Source organism: Myodes glareolus, chromosome 16 (genome assembly GCF_982192425.1).
Source record: "Myodes glareolus chromosome 16, mMyoGla1.1, whole genome shotgun sequence".
Lineage (NCBI taxonomy): Eukaryota > Metazoa > Chordata > Mammalia > Rodentia > Cricetidae > Myodes > Myodes glareolus.
In genome coordinates this window covers 38725321-38745650 of record NC_142041.1, presented here as the reverse complement: position 1 = coordinate 38745650, position 20330 = coordinate 38725321, and the positions used below count along the sequence as shown (strand labels likewise).

At 45.3% G+C, this 20330-nt stretch overlaps 1 protein-coding gene across 3 annotated transcripts in view; it reads right to left on the bottom strand.

The window, feature by feature from the left end:
• Mob3b (MOB kinase activator 3B) overlaps positions 1–20330 on the bottom strand; it is a 197822-nt gene that overhangs the window by 17934 nt on the left and 159558 nt on the right. For all 3 annotated transcript variants that reach the window (XM_048419862.3, XM_048419864.3, XM_048419863.3), the window contains exon 3: positions 20118–20320. In XM_048419862.3, the coding sequence (XP_048275819.1) occupies positions 20118–20320 (203 nt within the window). The remainder of the gene's footprint in view (positions 1–20117; positions 20321–20330) is intronic.

Here is a 20330-nt window from a genome sequence, read left to right as displayed (position 1 = left end):
GCTGAGGCTCCCATTGCCTAGCATCAAAAGAGAATATATCATCAGCCTGGAAGTAGACCAAAGCTCAAAATTCAGAGTATGGTTTCTAACATACAGTCACACAAATTCCAAGTATGCTGGTCTGACGAGTAGCAAATACAATGCTTCAGTCTCCCACAGGGACCTTTTGCATGTGTTTATTATATGTGTGCTGTGTTGGCATGCATGTGTTCATGTTTTGCATGTCTGTGCAGGCCTGAGGTCTCCTCATTCGTTCCCCACATTATATATACTGAGATAGCGTCTCTTGCTGAAGTCGGAGCCTGCCGTCTTGGCTAGAGAGGATGGATAGCCAGTGGCTCTGGGGAACCCGTTTCCACCTCTGTCTCCTGTGTGCTGAGGTTACAGCTGTCTTGCCCACCCTGTCTTGATGTGGGCTGGATCTGACTGCAGTCTTTACACTTCAGCAGCAAGTGCTTTACCCACTGAACAAAGGCTCCACCCTGGAGCCTTTGGAGCCAATCACCATTTGGTCTGACATTTGGGCACAGACTCCCCTCTCTGTAGGTGGCTGTTGGGCTATTTTGTAGAGAAGCTGATCTGGGTCAGGTCAGTGACTTGTCTGAGGTTACATGGGTAGGATTTGGCGGAGCAGGAATTTAAGCCTAGATCATCCAGAGCTTGTGGATGGGCAAGCCTTGGAAACCCGTTTTCCCTCTATATCAGGGACCAGAAAAATATGTGATCCAAATCCAGCTCATGTCTGCTTTCACATGTCCCACAAAATAAAAACATGTTTAGTTTTTCAAATAGTGAAAAGAATTAAAGGACTATTTCACAGCATATGATTTTTATATGGAATTCAAATTTTTAAAGGATTTATTTTTTAGACATTTAAGTGATTTGTCTGCATTCATGCAGAAGCAACACTCTGTGTGTGCGTTGTGTGCATGGAGGCCGGAAGAGGGCTAGGGATCCCCTGGAACTGGAGTTCCACAGTGGTGAGTTACCGTGTGGGGGCTGGAGCTGAATCCCAGTCCTCTGAAAGAGCAGCCGATGCTGTCAACAGCTGAGCCATCTCTCCAGCCCTTGGAATTCATGGAACCTAACCATTCCCAGGTATCTGTGTGTGGTCTAAGACTGTATCCAAGCCTCAATAGCAGAGTGGACTAGAGACAGAGACCACGAGACCCACAAAGCCACAGCATTTCATCATGAAGACCATTACAGGAGATGCCCAAACTCTTTACCAGGTTACCACCATCCCCAGGGAGACTCTGTGGTTTTAAAGTCCATAGGGTTATAAGTTAAGTACCCAACTAGTCTTTTCAAAATTAGCCTGGCAATAAATGTCCAATTAGTTCTCTTATCTGCAGAGATCAGTGACATCACCGGAAGCAGGAATGGCCTAGACCCGTGCTTGTGGCATGCAAGCATCCATGGCTCCGAGAGTGTGGGACAGGCCCTATTCTCAGGCTCACCACTAGTGAACTATGAAAGTAAAATTAATTTTCCATGAAGGAAATGTGTTTTAAAGTGTTAACTAATTTTTACTTGTGGCTTTGTTCATTTCAAATTTTGTGATATTACTAGGCTAGAAGATTTGTTAATAACAAGGGCCATGCGTGGTTCTGAGGTCACTGTTTTACTCCAAACAGAAGAGAGGAAGCTGGCAGCATCAAATGCTTCAGTCCAAGGGAGGAAGAAAAGATATTCCTGATTTCCTCTCCATGCATTTCTTCAACCCTTAACAAACAGCAGTAAGAATATAAATCATGGATTTTCTCTTTTTGAAGACAAGGTCTTTCTATGTGGGCCAGGCTGACTTTGAATGTTTGATCCTCCTGTCTCTGTCTCCTAAGTGCTGGGATTGTAAAAGTGTGCAGCATTGTTACCTTGGGTCCTGAGAGGCCGGGGAGAGAGTTCAGTCAGCGCAGTGCCTGCTGAGAAAGTGTGAAGACCTGATTCACACCCCCAGCATCCAGGTAAAAATCTGGGTAGGGTAGTGCACTGTGCTAACTCCAGATTTGGAAGGAGTGCGATGGACCAGTGTAATCTTGGAGAACATTGAGTCAGCCAGCCAACCTTGAAGACCATTGGGTCAGTGAGAAATCCTGCCTCAAAGTTAAGGTGGTGGGACAGAGGCTGGGGCTGGAGACATGGCCAGTGTCGAACGCACAGGCTGCTCCTCCAATCCCAGGGTCTACACAGTGATTCACAGTATCTATAGCTCAGGAACCAGGGGATTTGATGCCCACTTCTGACACAGCTGGCGCACAGTCACACATGCAGGCAAAACACTCATAGGCATAAAATGACTACAAAATATGGAAAGAGGTAAGGAAGACACCCGATATCAATGCGTTGCTCCCATATGCACATACTCATGGATGTACACACCCAAATGAATATACAAAACACACACGCACACATGTACACAAACACACACACAGAAACCTATGGATTTTGAAACAAGGTATAAAGATGGGTATAAAGATGGCTGTACAACGGAGAGCATGTGCAATGAGTCTAACTGATTACACTGAACTATACACTTGAAAATAGTGAAGATGCTAAACGTTACCTACTGCATGTTTTACCGCAAAACAATTAAAATAGATAGTAATTTAAAAATAACAATTCTCAAGTTTCTGAAACCTTTTTATATAAAGTTTCATTAGAAAAAACCAAACAACAATATGCAGAGAAGGATTTGAAGCTTTGTTGCTAAGCATGTTATGTGCGTGAGTATGGTGTGTGTAGTGTATATGTATGTTTATGTACATGCACAGTCTCACGAAAATACTCATGTTCTACCATTTCAATCCCCTCTCGCACTGTTTCCCGTTTTAGCAATGTTTTCAAGAATTCTGACACTTGGAATGCAATACAACAAGCACCTTTGCAGCAGAAAATAAACAAAAATAATTAACTCCAATATCGTACATCGGTGTCACCAGAAGAATTATCTGCAGCCCTGAGCAACTACGAGGAGCCCTCTGCTGCACACATGCAAAGGCTGCCATAAGCTTGAGGGACAGAGTAGTCCTAAAGACCACAGCAGAAACCCAAGGCTAACATGGAACCGAGACACAGGCAGGTGTGCCGACCTTGGTGTAAGTTTTCCTCTTCGGTCTTGAGGCTGTAACATTAAAGCCGAGTGTGGATCTGGCCAAACATCTTTCTCTAATCCTATTTGCTAATGTTTTCCCAAGATTAATAAGATAAAATCCCTCAGCATGTGCTTTGAGTTGTTGGGTAATTTCCACCTGCTCCTCGGGGCAGACATGGTGCACCGGGCTCCTGAAGGCTCTACTGTCTGGAAAACACACAGCAACAACAGCTGCTTATGGCCTGGGCCTGGTGGCGATGGGGTCAGCTCTCTAGGCGCCAATCAGCAACAACACTGGGCTTCTTAAGTGAAGCGGATGACAAAGAAACAGCGTGCTCCTTGTCCTCTGTCGTCTGCAGCAGTACAGTCCCTGCAGATGGGCAGTGGGGCTCTGGCATGCGACGGGGCGGTGTGCAGCAGGAGCCAACTCCATCAAACAGCCATTGTCGTGGCTGCTTCATCTCAACCCTGCATCCTCGGTTATCACAAACCTTACACACACACACACACACACACACACACACACACACACACACATACACACACACACACACACAGAGGTATGGGCATTTGATCATCTTCTTGGAAGTTATGGATTTTCAAGGTAAGAGAAAACTCTAAAATTAACATTGCAAGTACAGATGCCAGGTGTGTATGGCCAAGCTGTAACAAGACAGAACTTGTTTTGTAAACCACAGGCTCTCTTTTGAGTTAAGTGTATGGTGTGGGAGAATTGTCTGTATTCTGTCAATCATATTTTAATAAAATGCTGATTGGCCAGGCAGGCAGTATAGGCAGGAAAGCCAGACAGGAAATAGGGGTGGAGCAATGAGAACAGGAGAATTCTGGGAAGCAGGGAAGTTCCTCTGCCACTCCTGGGCAGACCACCGAAGAGGCAACATGTAAGCTGTCACATTGAGAAAGGTACTGAGCCCGTGTGGCTAACATAGATAAGAATAATGGGTTAAGATAAGTCATAAGAATTAATAAGTAGCCTGACCTAATGGGCCAATCAGTTTATAATCTTATGGAATCTTATTTGTGATTTTCCTTGGGAGTTGCCAGTTGTGGGGTACCGGGCGGGACAGAAACCCCAAAAAGCCAGCCCTCATACTACAAGTGTACAAACTGTCATTCCTAGGAAGGAGTTCAATCTGAGATTTAAAAATAGAATAACTACCTTCATGGGTGGCCGCTATCTAAAATTCTGGAGTATTGACATAAAATGTAGTCTCAATTTCCTTCAGTTTGGAAACAATGCGTCCATCGTGAATCCTCTAGAGGGAGTTGAGCTGGAAACAGAGTATACAGAAAGGCAATAACAACCTGTGTCATTGCGGTGTTGGAACCAGAGGAAGTATAGGCCTTCCTTCCCCAGTCTATGCGATTTACAAATAATTTTAGCAACAGGAACCATTTCTCTACATTAAACACTAAAGGATGTGGCAGCTCTAACAGAAGAGGGGGTGAGGACCCTAGCCTGGACTTGGGCTTCACACAGGGTGAAATGAGGCATGGTTTGGCTCAGCTTTACCATGTCCTATAAGATAACTTGAATGAGAAGACCGCCTATAAGCTTTTATGTTTCAGGACTTGGTTCCCAGTTGGTGGAACTATTTGGGAAGCAGTAGGTGGTCTTGCTGGAGAAGGCATGTCACTGGCACTGGGCTTTGAGGTGTAAAAAGACTCATTCTTTCCTTGCCTCATAGTCATGGATCAGGATGAGAGTTCTTAGCTGTCCCTTTGCTCCACCTAACTCTAACCCTTTGAAAGTGTAATTCAAATGAAATCCTTTCATTTATAAGTTGTCTTGGCCATAGTGTTTTATCACATTAATAGAAAATTGACTAAGACATTCTACCATTTAAAAGAAAACATTTTAACTACGTTTACAGTTTCAGGCACGCCTCTAACAACCAGACCACGTTTACCGCTGCCTTCCCAATCTCTCTCTTATGTTCATATCTATTGCTTTCGTTGGTGACTGACTGGGAATAACCAGGGCCATCTGTGCAACCATGGGTTTGGAGCTGTCCTTGGAGCGTGGCGGGTTCATAAGTGATTCCCCCCTTTCAGGATCTATCAATAGTTAATAGTTCAGAGGTTAAGGGTAGGACCGAGCAAGCCCTTCCTTGACTCATGTTAACAGGGCTGTCTTGTGACCCGAGTGCAGGTCACTACAGCTATGAGGTAAAGATGACAATAGTTGCAGTAAGTCTAGAGAATGGCCATTCAACCTGGTTTTTGGCTCTTACATATTTCCTCCTGTCCTGTTATTTTACCAGGAGATAAGGTAGGCCCATTCACATGTTTGCACAGTAGAAGGTTTACGCTGAGGATGAAGCCTGGCCCTAAGTACTCACTCTATTATTGATAAGACTTGTACGCGGTAGGGGGGAACCTAGGGTAGGTGAGGTCCCAGAAGCTTCGGGGCCTGAAGAAGGACCACTAGGGTGTGAGGGTAACTACGGTTCACATAAGGAGACAGAAACACCAATTGGGCTTAGACTAGGTATTTGGTGTAGGGTTGATTCTGAGGAAAGAGACAGAGAAAAGTAAAGTAAACCCAAGTTTGAAAACAAGAGAGATGGGACCCTTTGAAAAAAGATGAGGCCCTCCTCAGGCTCACATACCTTGCTGACCTCAGATTTACTAAATTTGGGAATAGTTGCTATTAGTTCTACAGTGAAATGCAGGTATTACCTGCATTACAAGGACCTAGGAGCTTCTGAAAAATCTAGAATCATGACCAGCGATGTAGCTCAGTTGGCAGAGTGCTTGCCTAGCATACATGAAGTCTAGGGTTCAATTCCCAGCATGATATCACTCGGACTTGGTAGCACAATTACAATCCCAGCACTTGGGTGGCGGAGGCAGGAAGATCAGAAGTTCAAGCTTTTTCACGGCGGTGTTAAGGGGAGATGTTTCAGTGGGCAGAGTGCTCGATATAGAAGTAGGATATAAGCTGAGCACAGTAGTGAGGGTACCAGGAGACAGGCAGGCCCGGAGGACTCACTGACTTCCTGGCCCATCCGTCTAGGCAAAATGGTAAGCTCCAGCTTCACTGACGGACCCTGTCTCAAGAAACAAGTCAGACAGTGACAGAGGAAGGTGCTGGACATTCACACACAAGTGCACCTGCACACGTGTATGCACGCCCTCCTCCCCTGTACTCACACACACACCATGATCCTCAGCTATCTAGTGAGTCGGAAGCCAACTACACAGGTTACATGAGATCCTGCCTCAAAAGCAAAACCAAAACCACCCAGGATCATGAGCCCCATCTCTGGTCTACTAAGTCAGAACTTTTAACAGCAGCCCCATGAATCTATCCTTCATACACTCCCCAGGTACTCCTACACAGGAAATAGTCGAGAATCACTACACTCAGTCTCCCTGGTACTCTCACCCCTGAGACTCCATGAGAGCCACTGTGCCAGCTCTGGAGATGTCTGAGCCAGCCCCTGGAGATCCTGACCTAATAAACTGGAGATACTTTCAGGTGAGGGACAGTAGAGAGGCTCGCAAATATTCATAACTATTGCCAGGGGCCCAGGAGAACCAGCCTGTCAGCACCTGTACAGCTGGGGTGGATGACAACTCCGGACTCAGGTCTTGGGAACATGGGGCCAACAGAAAGCTGAGATGACGAGAGGTCTGACCAGGGTTTAGCACCCCCTGAAGCTGCCCACAGAGGCCTTTCCAGCCAGGAGCCACAGGACCTGTCCATGGTGTCTGTTTTTAGCTCTAAACTATACATATACATGAGAGCCTGAAGCTGAGCAACACTGGAAACTTTATTGCCAGAGGGGTCCTCTAGTCTTTGGCTAACACACGAAGCATTTTTGTTATTATAACAAACCAAAAAAAACCTGGAGGTTTCCTAATTGTCCCTTAGACATAAGTTTTTCCTGTCAAAACATTGTTCTTGTGAAGACTGAACTTTTAAAAAAACAAGTTGGACGCGTTTACCGAGTATATTCTTAAAATAAAATTGGTCCAGGCATATTTTATCTGCAGTAAAATGCTTCTATTTAAACACACAGTGCGATGAGTTTTGACAGATGTTTGTTCCCTATAAACATGTAGCCATGCCACAATTAAAACATTTCCATCATTCTTGAACATTCTGTTATGTCTGTGCAGTCAAACCGCTGGCCCCAGCTGTGGCCCCAGACAACCATTGCTCTGTGACCCGACGCTCTGCATCAGACTGTTCTGGAGTCTGATGTAAATGAACTCAAACTACATGCATGCACTTTTGGCGTCTGGTTTCTTTTGCTCCACACAATGGCTTAGAGATCTACTGATAAGCATGAATTTTCCCAACAGCCACTGCCTCTTGGGCATCACAGGTAAGCATGCCGGCCAGCAGGATCCTACTTCAGTAGGAAGCACAGCATTCGGGAAGGTAAAGCTGGTTACTGTGGAATGAATGGGAAGCAAGACAGCAAGTTCTTTACAAAAGCCGTGCATGCGACTATAGGGAGATAGCGGGGGTTCTAGCTGAGCCGGAGGATTTTCAAAGCAATGTGCTCAATGGGAGAGGAAAAGGAAAGGTAAGGGTCAAAAGCAGACATCACCGGCTTAAGAAATGTCTCAGTTTAAAATCATATCTGAAATTCCTCTCTTTAAGTGATGGGCTTAAGTGTGAGCTGGCCTTAATAATTCACTGCTAAGCGGCAAAGGGTGCAAAGGCCACTCTCTCATCTCTGACACCAATACACGGTGGCTTTTGTCTTGGTTGCTCTATATAGGGGAAGAACAGCTGTTTCCAGGGAAGTAACAATTAAACCAAGACCTGCAGAATGAACAGGACATGGATACTGAGGGACTTGCATGTACAAGTCACATGGCCCATGCAAAGGACTCTGGGAAATTCCTTTTGGAGTGATCCACACATCTCTTTCTTCCACCAAATCCAACCGCATACATTCATCTTTGTTTATGTTTCTAGTTACACACAAAGTCCCAATGTTATGGGAATCTCTTCATACTAACGTGGGAGGCTAATATCGGTTAGTACCACGTTCCAGTCCTATGCAATGGTTTAACTGTATATTTGACCTTTATGTGAAATATGACTTCGTGGGAAGAGGTCCTCACATCTCATAAGGGGACCCACGATAGTCCCTAGGTTAGGGACTCTCTGTAATCTTATCTTCGTGGTTTTATTACAGTGGGACAGACGAGAGATGACCCAGAGTGATATTTCCATAAGTAAAACCTTGCCTCATGCAAGTCCCGAGTTGATATTCACTTGACACTTCTTCAAGCCAAGGAATCTAGTCTTATCTGGCTGGGAAACTTGAACTAGTGCCAATCACACAGAGAAGCCAGCATTTGGCAGGCTTGGGTATGGGCGTCGAGCCACACCGCCTATCCCGTTTTCATATCAATGTTGAAGATGATGAATTAATCCCTGCTGTGACTGACGTCTGCAGCAATTTCCAACACCAACCAACACAAAAAAGAAAAAGGGAAAAAAAAAAGTAGTAACTGTTTGATGTCCCAGAAACCAATAGTACTCCTAATATTTTGAGCACTTCTCTGACATGGGGGATTTGATCGAAGACCCAGGGAGAAATGCTGAGCACATGGTTTTGAGTGTTATCGACAAACTGGAGAGAAGTAACTGAGCAAAAACAAATGGAGCGTATTGGGAGCTTTGGCACTAAATGGAGACGGCCCTCTGCCGTAGCCTAGGGACAGTTCTGGGGACATCGGAAAGCCACTATGTAGGGAGAGGGTAATAGTGTGCTGTAGGGCGTTAGTCTTGAGGAGCGACACTCCGAGTCAGTGATCCGAACAGACTGTTTCATTGCCGTGACAGTCATGGCCGGAGTCACTGCACACACTTGACCTCGGATCTCTTGAAACAAGAGTGCTACGAGCGAGGATTTATTTATTTAAGTCTTTCATTTAATTTTAGCTCAAGTCACCAGTGGCTGGTGACTACTACGTTGGTGACAACGCCTGAAGAGCGTTGCTCTTTAAAATCATGAACTTCTAGCTCGTCCTGGTTCGTTTCTATTGTCAACCTGACACATTCGAAAGTCACCCGGGAAGAGACTGTCTCAACTGAGACATGTTCAGATCTGACTGGCCTGTGGCCCACGCTTGTGAAGAGCTATCTTGATTAATAATTGATACAGGAGGGCCCAGTCCACTGCGGGCAGCGCCATCCCTAGGCAGGTGGGCCTAGGCTGTATCAGAAAGCCAGCTAAGCATGAGACAGGTCTCATTCTGGCATGGTCTCTGTTTCAGTTCTTGCTTTCAGGTTCTTGTTTGGAATTCTTGCCCCGACTTCCCTCAGTGCTGGACAGTTACTAAGAAGTGTGAATGGAAATACGCCCTTTTTGTCCTAAGTTGCTTTGGTGTTTTATCACAGCAATAGAAAGGAAACCAGGGCAAGTTAGATGCATAATCCTAGTGCTCAAGAGGCAGAGGCAGAGGCAGAAAGCCCATGAGTTCTAGGTCAGACTGAAGTGTAGAGTGAGACTCTAACTGAAAAACATCAATAAACCAGCAAACCCACCCTGAGATTTTCTTAAAGAATGAATATATATCTTGTTTATTGTCCTGTGCTCGACTTGGTGGCTGACATGTGACTGTTAGTTTGTTTGTTTAAAAAGCTTATTAGCAGATATTCAGTAGAAGTTAGATCACATAAGACCCTGAAGTTAGTATTTCCCACAGGGTCTCTATGGAGCCGTATATCCACATATTATTCTGTCCCGAGCATGCGTATTAGTGCATTAAAGAAAGCCGGCCAGTTGTGTAAACAGTTTCCTCCTGTTCGCCATGAAACCTCCGCTTGGCATCCCTTAGATCTAGCAGCTTCTGCGAAATACACTTTGGGAGATGCTGCAATAGTCACAAGTGGAACTGAGATGAAACCTCCTAGGTAGTTCCTAGGAGAAAGGGACCGTTGATTTTCAGTATAAACCCGTTGATTCATGTTTACTGGGTGGTGTAGAAAGTACCCTCTCCTAGCGCAAGCCAAAAGTAGTTGCTGATCCATTTCCCTCCAGAGAACAGTGGCAGCGGGGCACGTGACTCCATACAGTGCCAGGCTGCCATCATGAACCGAGTAGGCCTACAGACTTGGAAGATTACTGACAGCTGGGAAGCAGAAGAAACCACAGCTAAAACAGAAGTAGTTAAGGAATGTATTAGTATTTTAAATATTAGTGTTTAAATTTTTTTTTATCTTTTAAGTCAAAAGGCTAAGCAGGGAGAATTTTTTCAGTATTTTATTTATTTATTTATTTTCGTATTGAGCTTTACATTTTTTTCTGCTCCCCTCCCTGCCTCTCCCCTCTCTCTTTCAGCCCTCCCCCAAGGTCCCCATGCTCCCAGTTTACTCAGGAGATCTTATCTTTTTCTACTTTCTACTTCCCATGTAGATTAGATCTATGTAAGTCTCTCTTAGTGTCCTCATTGTTGTCTAAGTTCTCTGGGATTGTGGTTTGTAGGCTGGTTTTCTTTACTTTATGTTTAAAAACCACCTATGAGTGAGTACCTGTGATACTTGTCTTTCTGTGTCTGGGTTACCTCACTCAAAATGATGTTTTCTAGCTCCATTTATTTTCCTGCAAAATTCAAGATACCATAATTTTTTCTGCTGTGTAGTACTCCCTTGTGTAATTGTAGCACATTTTCCTTATCCATTCTTCGGTCGAGGGGCATTTAGGTTGTTTCTATATTCTGGCTATGATAAACAAAGCTGCTATGAACATAGTTGAGCACATGTCACGATTGAGTATCCTTTGGGTATATACTCAAAAGTGGTATTACTGGTTCTTGAGAAAAATTGTTTCCTAATTTTCTGAGAAATAGCCACACTGGCATCCAAAGGGGGTTGTACCAGCTTGCATTCCCATCAGCAATGCAGAAGTGTTCTTTTTTCCCCACAACCTCTTCAGCATAAGTTGGCCATTCTTTTTCTTTTTTTAATATTTATTTATTTATTATATATACAATATTCTGTCTGTGTATATGCCTGCAGGCCAGAAGAGGGCACCAGACCTCATTACAGATGGTTGTGAGCCACCATGTGGTTGCTGGGAATTGAACTCAGGACCTTTGGAAGAGCAGGCAATGCTCTTAACCTCTGAGCCATCTCTCCAGCCCCCCAGATCTTGGCCATTCTTACAGATATAAGATGGAATCTCAGAGTTGTTTTGATTTGCATTTCTCTGATGCCTGAGGATGTTGAACATTTCCTTAAGTGTCTTTCAGCCATTTTAGATTCCTCTGTTGAGAGTTCTCTGTTTAGGTCTGTACTTCATTTTTTAAAATAGGATTACGTGTTCTTTTGGTGACCAATTTCTTGAGTTCTATGTATATTTTGGATATCAGACCTCTGTCTGATGTGGGGTTAGTGAAGATCTTTTCCTATTCTGTAGGCTGTCGTTTTTGTCTTGTTGACCATGTCCTTTGCTTTACAGAAGCTTTTCAGTTTTAGGAGGTCCCATTTATTAATTGTTTCTCTCAGTGTCTGTGCTGCTGGGGTTATATTTAGGAAGTGGTCTCCTGTGCCAATGTGTTCAAGTGAAATACGGAGAATGTGCTGTGATTAGAATATCATCCTCCACACCAAGGATGGGCTAATGCGAGATTCGTGGTACCGTGAATCAGGTACGGCTCTCGCAGGTAGGAAAGGAAAGTATAAACCATGAATCTGATTGACACCGGGGTAGAGACGGCTTCCTTAGTCACTCCTGGTTTTGTGCTTTGTTAATATTTCAGCAAAGAGGGTTAAGAATTAATGGCAACGAAGAATAATGTCAGCAAACTTTTCTGTAGCTGTTGTCCATGCGCTTACGCTGAAACCTGATAAGCTTTGTAGAGGTCGAACCGTGATTCGGATGAATTGTTTTCAACAAATCCCTGTTTGTTCTCTTTACAGCTTGAAGTTGGAAAACAACAACAGAGGTCTTTTCAGAGGTCTTTTATTTTCATTTAGTTTTAATTAATGTTAGTGGCCAGCTAGGAGAGAGGCCAACTCCGTTCTTGGTCCTGGCACCGAGGCTGTGTGAAGCTTCAGTCTTTGGTGGTGAGGTCTTAATGGCATAAAGCTTGATTATTTTATTCTGATACGTAAGTGATTCATGTTTGTAATAGAAAGCCTGGAGAACCTGAGGAGTTGTGTATAAAAAAATCACTTTCTGTAGTTCTGCTAAGAGAAAACCGCAGTTGCTGACCTGGTGGCCTACACTGATAGTTTCAGTACATGATGGGCTGAGGCAGGTTTGCGGTCAGCCTAGGCTGCATGGCAAAACCCTGCCCCCAACAACAGAAACAACAATCTCCTTCAAAGCCAAACCCAAGTCTTTCAAAGCAAATAACAATGAGAGAGCCACTGCACTTTTTGCTGTATTGCCTTCTTCTTTATCGACATATGATTATTAGTGACTCTGGAGTATGGCTTCAAATCCTATTTTCATTGTTGAATAGTATATGCTGGTAAGTCTTTAGTCTGAATCATTTCGACTCTAACAAAATAATTTAGGTTGTAAAATAAATCACACCACATCTCACCTATGATTTGATTAAAAAGCAAACAATGTGATACTTCCCTACCCCAACCACCTACAATCCTACAAACCGGAACCCAAAGCTCCTGGCCATCAATAGAGAAGAATACATTACTCTAGCAAAGATGTGTGACTGATTCTACACAATGCAATTAGTTGCCAATAATTCTTTGCTATATTTCAAAGACACACTTGAATAAGTCTGCCAAAGCTCCTCAAATGATCCCTGACAGGCACGCTGGCTCATCTCGGGGTACTTAGGTTGCTGTGAACACGCTGATGTTATTCTGTAGACAGACACACACCCTCCCTCCTGCATGAATCCATGTACATATGTGCATCATCTGAATTAGCAAAGTCTCATGAAGGCAGACTCGACTTTTTTACAGTCCAACCACATCTCTCTGTTGTCATGATGAGCTTCCGGGCAGGAAGGCCTCTTGAAACAAAGAGGGAAGGTCATCTTGGACAAGAGATGACAAGCCTGGTGGTATCCAATGCCAAAGATCAGAATCTCAGTCCATCAAGCCTGGGCCACTCTAGCGTTGATGTCCTTTGAAAATGGGGAAACCGAGACCCAGAGGCATTACAAGCCTCAGCCAGGGTCGCACAAGTCACGAGGTAACATGAGAGTGGAAATGTCTCTCTACAGGCTGTAGCTCTTTCTTCTGCACTGGCTGTGTCCAAGGTTGAGCCATTCGGCTGAAAGTCCCGGAACTGCCTGACACGCGGCTGTCTGGAGGCTTCTGCCCAGATGATGCTCGGAAAGAAAGGACCCTTTGAGAAGCCCCACAATGGCTCTTCGTCACCAGCTATTCAGGCAGCTCTTGGCTCACGCCAAAGGCTCTGCTGCTCCTCGCTCTGCTGGCCTGGTCTTGTGCTGCAGGTCAACCTTGGTTACTGGACCCAGCCTGGCTTCTTCAAGGGGAGTGAAGCCTGACCTGGCCATCTCCTAGGGGAACAGGGTCAGTCCCTGAGTGGGTCCAGATGAGACCCACTTCACGAGACAAGGCTTTCTACAACTTTGATTCTCACATTATTTTTTCAAAGCTCCCACGTTAAAGTGGTAGTTTGGGGGCTGAAAACTATGAAGAATCGTTAGGTAACAGGTCTCTACCTAATGAGGATGGACTGAGCGGTGAGCTTTGGTGTAACTCAATGTCAGGCATGAGGGATGGTGAAGCACGGGACCACATGTCCTCCTGTCTGAGGTAAAGGGTGAAGAGATGAAGTAATACATATAATTGCTCGGTAGAGGGGCTGGCGAGATGACTCAGCAGGTGGAGGTACCTGCCACCAAGCCTGTCAGCCTGAGTTCTATCTCCGAACCCCAGATGGTAGAAGGAGAGGACCAGCTTCTGCCAAGCTGTCCTGCAACCTCCCCACGGGCCCTCTCCAGTCCCGTCCTGTCAGATCCACAGAAGGTGTGCTTCAGCAAGATCTTCAGCTGCACCTCTATATGCTGAAGTCTGAGACCAAGTCCTCATTTCGATGATTGTAATTCACGTAGCCAGGATCAGGCTCATAGACACCCATTTCAAAACACCACCCCATAACGATGCAAGCGATGTGTGAACTACCCTCCTGATAACTGGAGATCTCCTGGCCCCAGCAGCTGGGGTAACCTTTGTTTTTATGGCCTGCACCTCCAGGAGGCGTCTTTAATGTCAGAGATAAGGAGTCCTGGTGAAGGACTAGGAGGGCCTTGCTGGGGTCAGGTCATTCAGGGGTCAGCAGGCACATTAGGAAGAACTAACCCCCTCCTGTCTGTCACCAGCCTCTCACAGGAGCCGTGTCAGCTCTTCCTTCACAGCTAGCACAGTGCTAACAGCCCTCATTGAGCTTGCTTTTGTTTTTAGTGAAAGGCCATCAAAACACTGTGCTCGCTCTTCTTGCTTGCTAATGATAATTCTGATTAGATCAATTCTATCAGCTGACTCCCAGGGCAGCCAGGGCCAAGGCAACCTCCTTATCCAATCAAGGCCTGGCCCATTTCCCAATTACCAGCATCATTTAGGTTTCCTCTCCTACAACTGTGAACTTGCTTGAATTTGCTCATCTTCAGATGAGAAACTGGGATTGTCTTGTCATCCCACCAGCCATCCCCTCCCTGCTGGACAGCAAGCTGAATGGCATGTGTTTCTCTGGGTTCCCAGGCTGCTGGCTGGCTGAGAGGCTGAGTTAGGTCTCAGCTGGGGCCATCAGGCAAGCTCTGGAGGCGGAAAGTCCTGACGGCCTTCACTAGTCTGGCCAGAGCAACCCCCTTCCCAGTGTCAGAATTCCAAATTAATTTCCTACTCTGAGCCTGACAGGATGAACAGTTGTCCCAGTTCACTGCAGACCAAAGTTTTCCCAGGACTTCCAACTCTCGGATAGAGAGGGCCGGCTACCTGGGGTCTGTGGCATCAGGACACTGAGAGGGGATGAGAGCATTCAACATTTCCCGGGTGAGTTCATCTGGGCAGAGAATGTTGAGGTGTTGTAGCCCCAACTTATGCTGTCAGGATGAACACACCCCTTCACTGTTCTGCATCTTAATTTGCTTTTAATCTCTACTATAAATCAGTCAGGATGAAGCTTTAGTCCCTATAAATGTGTTAAATGGCAATTATGAAATAAAGTGGTACCAGGGAAGAATGGCTATATGTAACAGAGGTACATCATCTTTAAACAACTCTTCCCAAATTAAAACCAAAAACCATTTCAAGTATTTATCATGCACCAAGCATGGGCAATTCAGGACTACATTTTATTTAGTAGCTGTCCTCATAGGACTGACAACCCAAGGGAGATGCAGACACAAAGACAGCTTGTGTCTCTGTTTGCTCTGAGGCTACCCAAGGAATCACTAGGATGGATGAAAAGCCACAAGAATCAGGAAAGGAAAAAGTGGGGTTGTTCTACTTACTGAGTACTAATTACTGTAAATTCATTATCTGACTTAATAGCTAACATTTCTTAAGTACTGACTGTGTGTGCCTGGTCTTTAATTTCTGTAATTCCATTCTGGTGACTCCGTGAATGAGGAAAATGATGCTTTCAAAAACTGAGTGTCTTGTTAAAGGTTACAAGTTAGTAAGCGAAGGTTTGGGGTTTGAGCCCTGGGGTTGGTCTTAAGCTGGCTGTGTATGACACTTGTCAGGTCCTGGACCCTCCACAGAAGCCACGTGCCAGATGCTCAGCTGGCACCGCTCCAATGCAAGCAGGCGACCGTTGACACGAAAGGCTGTGGCTGGACAAGGGAGATGGGAAGACCCAGGTGAGGCTCTAGTTCCCCCCTGTGGAATGCTAAGCCTGACTCCAGCAACGGCCCACTGACGGTGGAGGACGTCTGGGAACGCTGCTGTTTTGAAGGAAATTGGCTGAACAAATGCTGTCCTTTGACCTCTTGCTGCACCACACTCTGAAGAATGCACGACCAGAATTTGAAGACAAAGTCCTGGTTATTCATCCTCTGGGGATGAAGAAGATACTCGTGATGGCATATTTTCTAGGCTTTGTTGTAAGCGTCCCCCAAACACATGTCTCTTATATAAACCATAATATCTCAACAATTTGCTTTGAACATATAGAGTAGCTAGACTATACAAAATAAAAATACATGGATTTGGGGTCAATGAGATGTTTCAATGAGTAAAGGCCCCTGCCACCAAGCTAGATGTCCGGATCCTGGGAGCCGTGATGAAAAGAGAGAACTGCCACAGCTGTTCTCTGCCCCCCACATATATGTGCACGTGTGTGCAGCTGCGTGTACAAACACAAGCACACGTCTAAACACAAGCACACTCCCCCCACAATAAATAAGTGTAAGAAAATACTGTACAAATTGAAGTGTATTGATTTGGTACGCTAGCTCTGATTATAATATGTACTTTGCAACTCTGCAACATTAGACACAGAGTCAGGTAATTCCAGCAATATCAACGAACACAAAGTCATGAGTGCCAAGCCACAGGTATAACACTCTTAGTGATCTGTCAAGCAGTTGAGCCTAGCACCATATAATTGTTGTGGGTTCTTAAAATTATTTTATTCTACGTGCATGGGTATTTTCCCTGCATATATGTCTGTGTACCATGTGCATACTTAGTGCCCACAAAAGCCAGAAGAGGTTGTCGAATTTCCCGGAACTGGTGTTGCAGACAGCTGTGAACTACCGCGAAGATGCTGGAATTAAACTCAGTTCTCTGGAAGAACGGACGGGGCTCTGAACAGCAGAGTCACCTTGCCAGCTCCTGTTGTTGCTATTCGGGGGACAGATTCTCTCTACAGCGCCCTGATTGGCCTGGAACTGGCCATGTACACTCAAAATTGCAGCAATCCTCCTGAGGATGCCTCTTGAGTGTTGGGATTACAGGCATGCATCACCACGCCTGGCCATCACATAAACATAGACTCATAAACATTCACAGTATCCAGTCCTGTGATTTACAGGTTTGAGTTTGTATAAACAAGCAAACACATAATTTCACATAATTTTTTAAAGACTACTTACTACTGCTGCTTATTACAATTAAACTTCCTGTCGCAATAACCAACAAAAAACGAAATGTGGGAAGAAAACAATTTTAAGTACGCGTTAAAGAAATACAAACCAGGGTGGGGGGGCACCCGCAACTTCTCGTCACTTCCACTGCTGACAGCTCCCAGTGAGGATAATCATGTTTTTTCTCCCAGGCCCCCAAAGAAGTTCTTTGTAGAATACTGGCTTGTTCAGAGCCTGGCCGGGAGGCTGCAAGGCAGCTCCTGGCACTACCAGGTGCTCCGGCTCCTGGAGGCCTTTCTTCAGGAACAGAATACAACGGAGAGAATTTAGACGGCAGAGAAAGGCTTTCTTTCCTTGCTGATTTCCCCCACAGTAGCCTTTATGCTTCTGTGCACAAGGGAGATCTTGACGCCCAACCCTGTGATGCTCAGCCCTGTCCATCTAATGTTTGTATGTTAACTCAACAACACTGAAAGTGTCAGTGTTTAGCAGGGCTCTTACTTTTGGTGGCCTCTGGGGGCTTGTTCCTGTCTACTTGGGTGTGGCCCCGATGGGAGCTCGATTCTGTGGCCCAGCTGCAGCGCTTTTGTGTCTCTTGACTGACAAGCCCCTCTCTTTCCACGTCCTTGACATTTTCTGAGATTAGCTTTATCAACAGTTTCCAGTGCTCACACTCCCCTGAGTTGCTTGCACAACCTTTTACTCTTGGGCTGGTTATTTACACTCAAGCAGTCTTGATACTGAACAAACTAGCAAACCCACCGCCACCGCCTTTAGCCTTATTTTCACAGGAGTCCTACAGCGACGCTCAGAGATCACTTGGTGGCTGTCCCGAAAGCTTCCAAAGAACCCAATGGAAAGAAAGTGAAGACGACAGACAACCATCTGTTCTCTAACCAACAACGTGAGAGACATCTCAACTGCATGCAAAGCAAACGGTTTGGTGTGTATTCCAGGGTGTAATTCTAGACCACGAATTAGACTCCGAAAGGCAACAGAAGATCCACCGCCATTTTCTTTACTAGATATAGATACACCACACGTAGAGCTAATATGATTTTTATTTTTAAAACTTTTTTATTTTATCATTTTGCTTCTTTAATCCCTGGGATCTTGCTGACCTCGAGAGGGAACCCCCCCCCCCCCCCGCCACTAGTTAATACCTGAGAAGGCAAACTGTTGACTCACAGTTGTACACACACAGCCGATATAAACCAGCCAATCTAGAGCCCACAGCCAAGCACTTCCCACTTTAGGCTGTCAGACCAATGACCGCAGGGCAAGTAACAGGCAGACCGCAAGGCCTACGTGCGCTTGCGAGGCTGCTGAGATCCTTCAAATGAGTATACCCTGCACCTGTTTGTCTGCTCGCTCTGGTTCCTCCCCATCTGCTGCCTCACACAGGTAGGCTCAGCTCTCATTATGAGGCCATGTGAATCTAACACAGTATCTTTCTGGGCGTAGTCACATGAGCTGTTGATCTCAGATAGCCAAATAATAATAAAACCTCACTTCAATCGTGCAGACAAAGAAAGGAGGGGAAAGAGGAGAGCAGACACATAGGCTCTTTTGGTCAACATTCAAAAAGACTCGGATAAAACTTATTTTGCCAACTATATTTAGCAAAACTACATTTTTAACTCTCTCAAGAAAAAAAAATATGATTTTAGTATAAAGCAATGTATCCTACTGGGTAGAGAGGGACTCACTAGCGTCACTGGGGCTACCTGTGAGGCCAGCATCCACATTAAAGTGAACCTGTCACAAAGGTTTCGAGGGTCCTTGATCTCTCGAGCACACGCTAAAGCCAACGGTGAAAGGTCCTTTTGAAGAAAATAAACGCAGGGCACAGAGGGACAGCTCAGTGGTGAAGAGCTTCTGTCACTCTTTCAGGACTCAGGTTTGATTCCCAGCATCCACGTGGCAACCACAACCACCTGTAACTCCAGTTCCGGGGGATTTGAGACCCTCTTCTGGCCTCCACAGGTACTCCATGCACACACGATGCACGTGCATATATGCAAGCCAAGCACGCATACACAAAACAAAAATAAATTTCTTTTAAAAACAATAAAAAGAAACCAGACTCCACTCATCCGTATTACAAAGCTGGAGCTTAATCTCCACAAATGATCTATCCATGGCTTCACCCCAGGGGATTTGGGATAAGGAGCAAATTTCCTATGACACAGAACTCTTCCTTAGGACTTGCTTCTCTCTGTGTCCGACTTTGTGGGCCTAGCAGCCGACAGGCAGTGGGTGTTCAATGCACATTTACTGACTAAAGAACACAATGTTGGCGCTGGAGAGATGGCTCAGAGGTTAAGAGCACTGACTGTTCTTCCAGAGGTCCTGAGTTCAATGGTGGCTCACAACCATCTATAATGAGATCTGGTGCCTTCTTCTGGCATGCAAGCATACATGGAAGGGATGTCATATACATAATAAATAAATAAGTCTTTAAAAAAAAAAGAATGCAATGTTTCTGAGCATCACTGACTAGTAGTGACAGACCAAAGAAGTGGCTCAGTCGGGTGGTGGGAGTACATGCCTTTAATCCTAGCACTTGGGAGGAGGTAGAGACAGGCAAATCTCTGAGTTCGAGGCTAGCCTGGTCTACAGCTCGAGAGTTCCAGGATAGCCAGGGTTATACAGAGAGACCTTGCCTTGAAAAACCAAAATCCAAAAAAAAAAAAAAAAAAAAAAAGAGAAGTGTCTCTATGATTTTAGAGTTGTATATTAAACCCAGCTTCCTTGGCCCAAATCATTATATAGGAATAATGTCAACACATTATCTCACCTCCTGGAGAGCAACTTCAGACATTTACGTGGTTGCAATAGACATTTTGATGCACCCTGGCCCTTTGCTGGTCACTGAACGCTGTCTAATTCTGCAGCTCCCTCCTATCCCCGCCCTGTCTAATTCTGCAGCTCCCTCCTATCCCCCCTCCCGTAGCTCTCGCGGTGTATGGCGCCATACTGCCGAGACACTTACCAAGGGCTCTAGCTCTTTGCGGTCTATGAGGTTCATTTCTGTGACGAAGTAATAGAAGTGTTTGTAGCAGGTGTTGACATGCGCCTCTGCCCCCATCACAATGACCCGGTCAAAGTGGTGGATATAGACGTGGACGAAGACCCGAAACAGGCGGCACAGGATCTTCTTGCAGATCTGAAGGAAGTTCTTCGGGAAGGGAACGCCTAGAGGAAC